Source organism: Lacerta agilis, chromosome 8 (genome assembly GCF_009819535.1).
Source record: "Lacerta agilis isolate rLacAgi1 chromosome 8, rLacAgi1.pri, whole genome shotgun sequence".
In the NCBI taxonomy this organism is placed as follows: Eukaryota; Metazoa; Chordata; class Lepidosauria; order Squamata; family Lacertidae; genus Lacerta; species Lacerta agilis.
The window spans coordinates 10,195,128-10,205,444 of record NC_046319.1 but is presented as its reverse complement, the minus strand read 5'-3'; the positions used below and the strand labels follow the sequence as shown (position 1 = coordinate 10,205,444).

General features: G+C 46.2%; 1 protein-coding gene across 1 annotated transcript in view; it reads right to left on the bottom strand.

Moving 5' to 3' along the window:
* Positions 1-357: 357 nt before the first annotated feature.
* The window catches only part of C8H1orf167 (chromosome 8 C1orf167 homolog), a 31,578-nt gene continuing 21,618 nt past the window's right edge, over positions 358-10,317 (bottom strand). The window contains exons 13-17 of the mRNA XM_033156863.1: positions 10,053-10,161; positions 5,402-5,633; positions 4,120-4,255; positions 1,713-1,823; positions 358-556 (exon numbers count right to left, since the gene is read on the bottom strand). Coding sequence (XP_033012754.1) covers positions 497-556; positions 1,713-1,823; positions 4,120-4,255; positions 5,402-5,633; positions 10,053-10,161 — 648 coding nt within the window. The 3' untranslated portion in view covers positions 358-496. The remainder of the gene's footprint in view (positions 557-1,712; positions 1,824-4,119; positions 4,256-5,401; positions 5,634-10,052; positions 10,162-10,317) is intronic.

Genomic DNA, 10,317 nt, shown 5'->3' with positions numbered 1-10,317 from the left:
TAAAGGATTTACAGAGGCTTGACAAAGAAGGGACTCACCGGGTGGCTCTGGGCATCATGTCCTCAGTTTGCTACCTATAAAATGGGCACAGGAGCGCAGGGGACACAAACAGCATTGAATTCCAGCCATTGAGAGAAGGGAATGCGCTTTAATGTATAGCAGCCTATGACTCGGTTGCCCAGCTGTGATTTGCAGGCAAGCCAACTAGCACTGTTCTTTTGCAAGGAAAGAAGAAAGAAAAAAAAGACTTGGAGGCTGCTAGTGTTTTATTGAGCAATAAAAATTTGACCAGTGCTCGTTCCACCAGAGATAGAGAAGAGATTTGTGATGGGAAGCTCATGCTCCCTACAAGGGCTTTTCCAAGTGGTAATCTGATAGGCTGGAGAATGTTCAGTTGCCAAGGCTTTTACAGGCAAAATGGTGGAAAGCTGCCGTTTCCTTTTGCCTGCAGACTCACTCGCTGCCCCGGAAATCTTAAAAAGCATGTTTCGGCCTGCTAGAAGTCACCTCTGCCCTCTGAACTGGAGGCCATCAGCTGCCGCCACTTTCCAAAAGCCTGAGGGGGAAAGAGGATGGAAAGGGTCAGAGATAGCAGATACTCTCACGGCAGTGTTTGGGGGAAGCAGCTGTCTGTTACCCCAGCAGGGTCCACCATTCCAAGCCCTATTGTCAAATGTGCTCCCCTGAGACACAAACAGATGATCCTTTTCTTTCCTCTTGGCCAGCTAGATGGGACAAAATAGCCTGACCTCGTGGAATAAGTTATTCTTAACATTTCCGTAACACCTCCCTGCTTTGGAGTCTAGAAAATGGAACACAAAAATTGCCCCAGCTTGGATAACGGGGTCTTTCTCTGCGTCCAATTTACTTATTTCATAACGTTTATATGCTGCCTGATTGTTTGGCTGTGATTAAGAACAAGAATAATATTTATACCCCGTCCATGTTGGCTGGGTCCCTTCCAACTCTAGGATGCTAGGTTTTTAAGACTCAAAGCGGTTTACAAAAAGAATAAAACAAGGGAATTTCCAAACATTTTTTTGCAACGGTCAAAAAATAAATGAAATCGGCGAGAAGCTAAACGAGGGTTTCCCAAACTTTGGTCTTCAGCTGTTTTTGCACTACAGCTCCCATAATCCCTAGCTAGCAGGACCAGTGGCCATGGATGATGGGAACGGTAGTCTAACAACAGCTGAAAACCCAAGTTTGGGAAACCCTGAGCTAAACTGATTAAAACACACATCAACATTCTGCGTATCTGGGTAGGCCTACCTAAGCGAAAATGTTCTGTGAAGGCGCCCGCCTGATGTCAATAGGCAGGGAGTTCCAAAGTATATGTATACAAGGCTGAAAAAGAATTGTGCTTCTGTCCAAGTCACTGAATGTCAAAGAGTCTGGGCCCAGAACAGTGACTCACTACAGAGCTGCAACAGCCAACCTCCAGGAGGAATTGCTTTGGGAGCTAATGGAAGACTCCTTGGCAGAGACAGGAAGAGCACCAGCCAAAACCACAGCAGGGCGCAACGTGGAAGGAGCGTTGTAAAGCATGCAGAGGCACAGCAGGCAACCTCTTCTAGGGAAGTTGTGCTTTAGGTGCCTGGGAGGGAAGTTTTTGCTTGTTGGACTCCTGTCCCGCAGCACACCACCGGCGGTTTTGGGGTGAAACCCTAGCACTCCCCCGGTGCCCAGTTTGGGAAATCGCTCGCCCTTACCTGCTCGAGAAGCTGCCTCTCTTCGCCCGCCAGGAAACGCTCGGCCACCCAGCTCTGCAGGCAGCGCCGCCTCCAGACCGCCCAGCTCCACTGCGCCAGCCTCTGTCTCACCTGTGGGGAGATTTCAAGAGGGGTTTGTACCCTACAGTGGTGGGGCCTTGGAGTCCAAGGCATCTTGCAGCCAGCCTTCCTAAGATGGATCCCAATCTTTCTTCCCAGCTCCTCTTGCTCAAAAACTCATTTCTCCTGCCACCTCAAACACACACCCCATCACCTTGGCAGCATCTGTCTCCCCAAGCCAAAAGGATTCCTCTCGGGTGGCCCCATCAATTCCTTTTGTAACAAGATTCGCTCTTTGCTAGGCTGGTTTGCCTAAGCTAGCCTAGGGATTCCCTGTCCGCCACAGCTCTGCAGTTTGTACTTTCATCATCCACATTCCAATTAAATCAAAACCCTACCATTTATCCATTTCTAGAGTTTGGGGGTGGGAATCCTCCCCAAATCTATAACAATACTTAAGGCCTGGGGATGTGGCCAGATGGACTCTTCTTTATTCCCATCCCTCCCCAAGCCACCCTTTGCACCCTCTTCAAGTGGTTTTGCCCAACTGCAAATGTGTGCTCGAACTCGGATCGTGCCCCTCACTCGCCTTAGAAGGGTGTGTAAGGCAGAAAACAGCCTACTGTGCAGAAGTAAAATTATACAACGGTACCTTGTAAAGGGATGCGGGTGGCACTGTGGGTTAAACCACTGAGCCTAGGGCTTGCCGATCAGAAGGTTGGCAGTTCGAATCCCCGCAATGGGGTGAGCTCCCGTTGCTCGGTCCCTAGAATCATAGAGTTGGAAGAGACCACAAGGGCCATCCAGTCCAACCCCCTGCCAAGCAGGAAACACCATCAAAGCATTCCTGACAGATGGCTGTCAAGCCTGCTCCTGCCAACCTAGCAGTTCGAAAGCACGTCAAAGTGCAAGTAGATAAATGGGTACCACTCCAGCGGGAAGGTAAACGGCTTTTTCATTTGCTGCTCTGGTTCGCCAGAAGCGGCTTAGTCACGCTGGTGAAGCGAGATGAGCGCCACAGTGAGAGCTGTTCGGCTGTGGAATTTGCTGCCAAGGAGTGTGGTGGAGTCTCCTTCTTTGGAGGTCTTTAAGCAGAGGCTTGACAGCCATCTGTCAGGAATGCTTTGATGGTGTTTCCTGCTTGGCAGGGGGTTGGACTGGATGGCCCTTGTGGTCTCTTCCAACTCTATGATTCTATGAACCCCAGAGTCGTCCGCAACTGGACCTATTGGTCAGGGGTCCCTTTACCTTTTTACCTTGGTTGTCAAAGTTGGAACATTCGAAAACCAAGGCACGGCTTCCGATTGGCTGCAGGAGCTTCCTGCACTCAATCGGGAGCAGCGTTGGATGCTTGGCTTCCAAAAAACATTCGCAAACCAGAACACTCACTCCCGGGTTTGCAGCATTCGGGAGCTGATGTGTTTGGGAGCCAAGCCGTTTGACAACCAAGGTACCACTGTTATATTAATTGCTCTGCCATGCAGCCCCCAGAAGGGAATGTGGCCCCAGGGCTGGGAAAGGTTCTCTGTAAACAGTGTTCGAGATTTGCCAGGGGCATTTTGCAACCGAGTGAAGATGCCCAAATGCCAGGATGGCGCCTGACGTCTCCACCACCTGGAGCTGCGCACCTGGGGGTCCTTGGATCTTGCCTGTTTTCACACACTAGCAACAGATTCTATCCGCAATATTTTATCTGCACAATCAGAATGAATTTCAGGAACCAAAAAAAAAAAGTACTGTAAAATAAAACTGCTGGGCTGTCTGCCCGAAAATGGCAACTAACCCCAGTTTAAGGAGCCATAGCTTATTCGGTATATATCTGGGTTTCCAACACTGTTGCAAACTCCCAGCGAATAAGTTGCAATGACTGCTCAGCACTGGACAGCAGATGGTGTATAACTTTCCCGTCTGAAAGCAACCCTAGTCCTTAAAAATAATAGTCCTAATTACTTTTCCACCGTTAAGAAAGAGGCTGCAGGTGCTTATAAACACCTCACCTAGATCATCCCAGCAAGTATTGATCACAACAAAGGCAAACCAGCATTATCTGCACCTATTCTACAGATGGAAGCCTGGAGAAAGGTTGGGGAGGGAATGATTTGCTTGGGGGGGGAGGCGGAGATTCGGACTGGGAGACAGCACCCCAGCTCATTATCCTGACCGCTGCACCACCCATGAGTTATCAAGCTTCTCATCATATCCCTTATGGACTAGAAACTTAAAAACAGTGGTTTGGTTTTTTTTATAAAAAAAAAACAAACAAACACCAGTGAGGTTCCTTTTACTGCAGATCACTTCCCAGGAATAGAGTTGAGGTTGAACAAAAGGGACAAGGTTATTCACTCACCAAAGCTTGCACTGCCAGCTCTGTCTGGCAGCTATCCTTCCAAACCATCCATGCCCTTGCCAGTTGCTGCTTCTCCTTTCTGTGCTGGAATCGGTGCAGGAGGACGTAGTGTCTCCACCGTGCCAAATACTTCCTCCTGCAGCAGAGAGGGAAACAGAGCTTATTCTCAACATTTATAACTGCATATTATTCCATAACCTATATTTCATATCAATCCATATTATCCATGGTTACATTACAGGTGAGACTAAAATCCTGCTAATGTTTTCCCAGTAGTGATGTATGGAAGTGAGAGCTGGACCATCAAGATGGCCGATCGCCGAAGAATTGATGCTTTTGAATTATGGTGCTGGAGGAGACTCTTGAAAGTCCCATGGACTGCAAGAAGATCAAACCTATCCATTCTGAAGGAAATCAGCCCTGAGTGCTCACTGGAAGGACAGATCCTGAAGCTGAGGCTCCAATACTTTGGCCACCTCATGAGAAGAGAAGACTCCCTGGAAAAGACCCTGATGTTGGGAAAGATGGAGGGCACAAGGAGAAGGGGACGACAGAGGATGAGATGGTTGGACAGTGTTCTCGAAGCTACTAACATGAGTTTGGCCAAACTGCGAGAGGCAGTGAAGGATAGGCGTGCCTGGCGTGCTCTGGTCCATGGGGTCACGAAGAGTCGGACACGACTGAATGACTGAACAACAACAACATTTTAAACAGTTTTTCTTCCATTTCATTATACAGTGGGACCTCAACTTACGAGCTCCTCGGCGTACGTCGTTTTTGACTTCCGAATCATTTCCAGAAGAATTTTTTTTTTTAGACCTACGAAGGGAAAGCGGCGGCGCGATACCTCGACTTACGAGTTTTTTAATGCAGTTTTCTCAACCTACCGGTACGAATTTTTCCCCCCTCCGGAGATAGCGCCTTTCGAATTACGAAAATTTCGACTTACGAGGGCGCCTTTGGAACGCTTTAACGTCATTAAGTCGAGGTGCCACTGTATATCATCTCCCGGAAAGCTTTTATTACCTTACACATCTACCACATATGATAAAAGGTACCTTCTTTTCCTTTATATTTCCAGCAGGTATGTGTACCTGTTCTATACATTTTTGCTAACTTACTAGGAATCAAACACCACCGGTACATCCCCTGTCTGCTTACTCGCTTGCACAGAAATTCAAAATGTGAGATTTCAAATGCGAGGCTACATTGACCCAGCTGAGAGGCTCTCTCTCTCTCCTGCCTCTTTGCACACAACGGACTTCACAGCTCACAGCCTTACCCAAGCCACCTCCTGCCCACCATGGATGGGGTCGTTTCAGGCCTGGTCTCCTGGTTCCACCCATGTCTGCTGCCTTGTCCTACTGCCTCCAGATGCATGGGGAGCCGCTGTGGCCCCAGGGTTTTGCTTTGGCATCTATAGAGCGTCAGCCAGACACGGAAAGAGCTGCAGGTCAGCCTGGAATGGATGGCTAAGCCTGGCTGAGGAGCCTCCTCGCTCGTCCGCCTGCGCCCTTAAAAGAAGGGAAACCAGGTTAATGCACAATGGATGAGCCGGGTTCAGCCTGTGAAAGGGTGGCGGAAATAGAGGGGCGGGGGGAGAGGATGCCCCGTCCACTTTCTGCCCTGCCTCTGCTCACTGCTGACATAAATCCAAAGTGTTGGTTTTGAGCTATAAAGCCTTTAACGGCTCAGGACCGCAATACCCTCTTTCCATATGAACCTAACCGGACCCTGAGATCATCTTCTGAGGTCTTCCTTTGTGTGCCTCCTCCTTGAGAGGTCCGGAGGGTGGCAACACGAGAACGGGGCCTTCCCTGCAGTGGCTCCCTGTCTGTGGAATGCTCTCCCCTGGGAAGTTCGCCTGGCGCCTTCATTACACACCTTTAGGCGCCAGGGAAAAACGTTCCTTTTTAACCAGGCCTTGATTGACATCCTATGACCTATGCCCTTTTTAAATGGTTTGGGGGGGGTATTGGGTTGTTGTTGTTTTTTTGATTACAGTGGAACCTCAGCTTCCGAACAACTTGGGAGCCAAAGGTTCCAGCTCACAAACGTTCTTTGGAAGTTGAACATCCGGCGCAGCTTCCGATTGGCAGCAGGAAGCTCCTGCCGCCAATTGGAAGCCGTGCCTTGGTTCCTGAACCGTTTCAGGAGTCAAACGGACGTCCGGAACGGATTAACTTATATCTATCTATCTATCTATCTGGAGCCTTATTTGCCCCTACGGGTTCCCATTGTTGCGCCCGGTGAGAGAACATGGAAGTAAAAAAAACCTGAGGCTTCTGGCTTCAGAGAGAGAGAGAGATTTAATTTCTGCATGCAGAGGTACTTCGGTGTTTAGATAGCCAAGCAAGTACAAAAGTTAGTCAGTTTACCAGCAGTTCTTATACAGTTTTCCAACTCATTCCCCCCACCTTCGGAAAACTTCCTCTTGTCCATATAAGGAACATTTCCTGTTGTACATTTCCTGTTATACATATAAGGCAAAAGGACATATAAGGCAAAAGAACATTTAGCCAGAGTTGGTTCATGCGCACTCCAGCAAGGCCATCCTATCTCTTGACCTAGACAACAGTTCCTCTCAATGAAGGACAGCTACAGTACTCTCTGCGTAAGGTCTACTGTTCTTATCTCCAGACACTTAGTAAGGCAAAGCTTGCCAGAGAGAAGTACAATGCAGATCAAAGTTCACAGCTTTACAGAGCAGTTTCATACAGAAAAGCTTAACAGGGGCACTTTTATACAATACATTCACTGGACTAACAATACATTCAGGTAAATATATAGGTTAGCTAATTAACCCCTTCCATTCCCTCCTCTTCTTCGGACCGCTGGAATTCTTTCTCCAGCGCGTCCCTGGGAAATGACTGATATTCTCTAACAAGGGCAATGAGCTGAAGAATCCATGACACAACTTTATATGCTTGCATTGCATTAAACAGAAAATACAAAGGCAAAATAACAATGGGGAACACAATATCAACAGATACAACTAAGGATATTTTACATCGAATATTCCTAACACTAATTACAGAAACTGTTCAGCTGGTCACATTATCTGGTAACTGGTCAACACAAATTAAGGCAATATGATCACTCAGTCCTCCCATTCAGTGTTCTTTTCCTTCCCTTTCTTCTATTGGCATGCACTTTGGCAGCAGGTTTGTTGCTTCTTGGCCTTTGTTGCTTCCCTGGATCTCCAACTTCACAGGATGTTTCAGCACACTGTGGCAGGTTCTGTCTCTACATAAGGAGGCGGACACCAGCCACTTTCACCACTGGCAGTGTTGTCATAAAGACTGTTTAGGATCTTTGCCACTTAGGTTTCAGAGTCGCTGCATAGGGATAAAACTGGCTTAGCAAAGCTACATGGCATTAGGGCACCTGCTAAAAGAATAGAAGATAGTTACAGAGATTATATCTGCCCTTGGAGGGTGGTGTCTTGGGCCCCTCCAGCCTTTCTTTTGCCTCACAGATTAACCTCACAGGTATCGATATTAATCACACCTCAGTCCTCCTACCTGTTGGAGGCCAGCTAGAATAACCCAATCAAATAAGGACAGCCTCCCATACACTCACAAGATATTACTGACCATGCCGGATCACTATCTCCTCGAAATACAATATTCTTCCGCAATAATTATCCCATAGCTCTTTGGTCTACTTCTTTGGCCCAGAATAATAATTTAGTTCATTTTTCCAATCCATGCAAACACTCTAAACTTAAAATACACACAAATATAAACAAGTACACAATACAATCATACTATCACCACAATTTCAGACCAATTTAACATAAAACTCTGCTAATGTCAGGGAACAGAAAGATACAATTTTTCCCAAATAAGATCCACTTCTTCAACATCACCTTCCAGACACACTACTAGAGCCATAGCAAATCTCACTATCTTGACATCCTTCAGAACATTCTCCTTTTAAGAAACTTTTACATAGCAACTAATCCTCTCCAATATAACATTGTACAAATGATCTAGGGTGTTTGGGTATAGCTATTTTCTCCTTACTGTTTTCTCTTTCCTAATATTCCATTTCTCCATCCCAATTATATTACCGATTCCAACAGCCATATCAAAAACTAACTTTCCCTCCTCTTCTGTTTCCTGCATCCAAGCACCAGCCATTGATCCTCAGTACCTAATTTTCTACTTATCACCTCACCAAGCCTATCAGGACCTTGTGTCCAAGAATTAACTCACCACCACCAACCTATTTTTGACCTTCAGGAGGACTTAGGGTGGAACAGGGCAGTAGGGAACAAATTCTGACAAAGTTGGGTTGTCAGACAGAATAGAACTTGGCCTATTTATCTCGCTTCAGAGCCATCGTTAGGTCACTCTCATCATCTCACACGTGGCGGCCAGCTTAGCAAAATTGCTAACTCCTCACAACGGTGTTTCATTAGGACAATGGAGTTGAACCCTTGATGTGCTCATTCAAATAGTGACAATTTTCAGGTTTCTTTTAGGTAACAACAAATTATGGACAGGCAATAGGGAAAGCCCCTGTCCCTTTTAAAACAATCTTTGAAGGGCTTACTATATCTACCACCTCTGAAGCAGAGCCATCTTCAGGCCTCTCTCATTGTCTCATGCTTCCATGGCAACAACCTGGTGGTCCTCTCCATGGTTTGGACAATGGATTCACCCCCCTAGATGTCCTCTGCAACCTTGGCATGGAGGGTGGTGTATTGCCTTCAATATTGTTTCCTGCTGGGCAGGGGGGTTGGACTAGATGACCCTTGGGGTCCCTTCCAGCTCTATGATTCTATGATATGTATATCTTCACTTTATCTTCAATTTTTCTTCCAATCATTCCAAAATTTCTGTCCCCTTTTCCTCCTGAGGTTCAAACTTCCTCCAAATCCTAACTTACACTGTCAGGGCTACACTGTCAGTTGCTAACCAGTTGAGCCCCTTCCCATTCTATTTCAACATTCTCTTCTCCTTCATTACACATTCCACAAACCTACATCTACATTCCAAAATACATTCTGCTAAGAAGCCATTTCTTCTGTTTCAAAACCTTCCCTGAAAAACTTAAAACCTGGGATATAAAATAAAACTTTTCCCTCTAATCAACTTCTGTTGGAAACAATCAAACTGCTCAGAAGACATAATCTTCTTCCCCCCCTTGTGGGTGGCAAATTCCCTTCCTTTGCAAGATTCACTGCTGCAAAGAGAAAAATCCTTGCTGTTTAAACTAAGGCTTCTCTCTATTTCTGTCCATCTCCCCACTCTCATTGCTTTACCAAAGGTCAATTAAGAAACAAAATAAGACTGTACCAACTTTAAAAACAAACTAACAAACATTCCTGATTGCAAGAGCAGCCCTCCTTTCAATGCTTCAGACACACTTTTACATTCACCTTAACATTGCAGAGAAATACTTTTACAGCCCATTCTATTGAAGGGACATACCTTGGCACACAAACAATTTCCAAAACACACTCACTTATTATGCAAATAAGTTTCCCCCCTCAAAATTCCCCCAATAACAGCCAAATTATAATATCTAATAATAATAATAATAATAATAATAATAAGCAAATAAGCTTTTTATTATTTTTCCAAAAATCCCCCAATAATAGCCAAATGATAGCAATATCAATTATTATTACACAAACAAGCTTTTATTTTTCCAAAATTCCCCCAATAATAGCCAACTTATAACAATATCAATTAATTTAGGGAGGGAGGGGTCCCATTTCCTGCCCACGGTTGCTCGGGCAAGCAGCAAAAGTAGGCAGAACAGGACATGACAATTTTTAATTTTCTACAGAGACTCACACACTCTCCTCTCCCTGTCCTCCAAGTCTGAGGAGGCCCAGGGGGCCGCGTTTGGCATTGTCCCTGCGATAAAAAAAACTTTCTGTGCACCCAAGAAAACGACACACAGGGGGAGTTCCTTACTGCTTGGCCAAAGAAGGGGCACTTTCAGGAATTTCCAGGCTCCAATGAAGCCACTCTGCTGTCGGACACACTGGCAGAAGGTAGCCGCTCTCGTCCAGTAGCTGCTGGCCTGGAAAGAAGGAAGGGATAAAGGGCAAAACAGGGTTAGGAGCAGGGTGGATTTGATTTACAGTCGAACCTCGGGTTATGTACACTCTGAGTTGCATACTTTTCAGGTTACGAACTCCGCTAACCCGGAAGCGCAATCCGACGCGCGCACGATTTG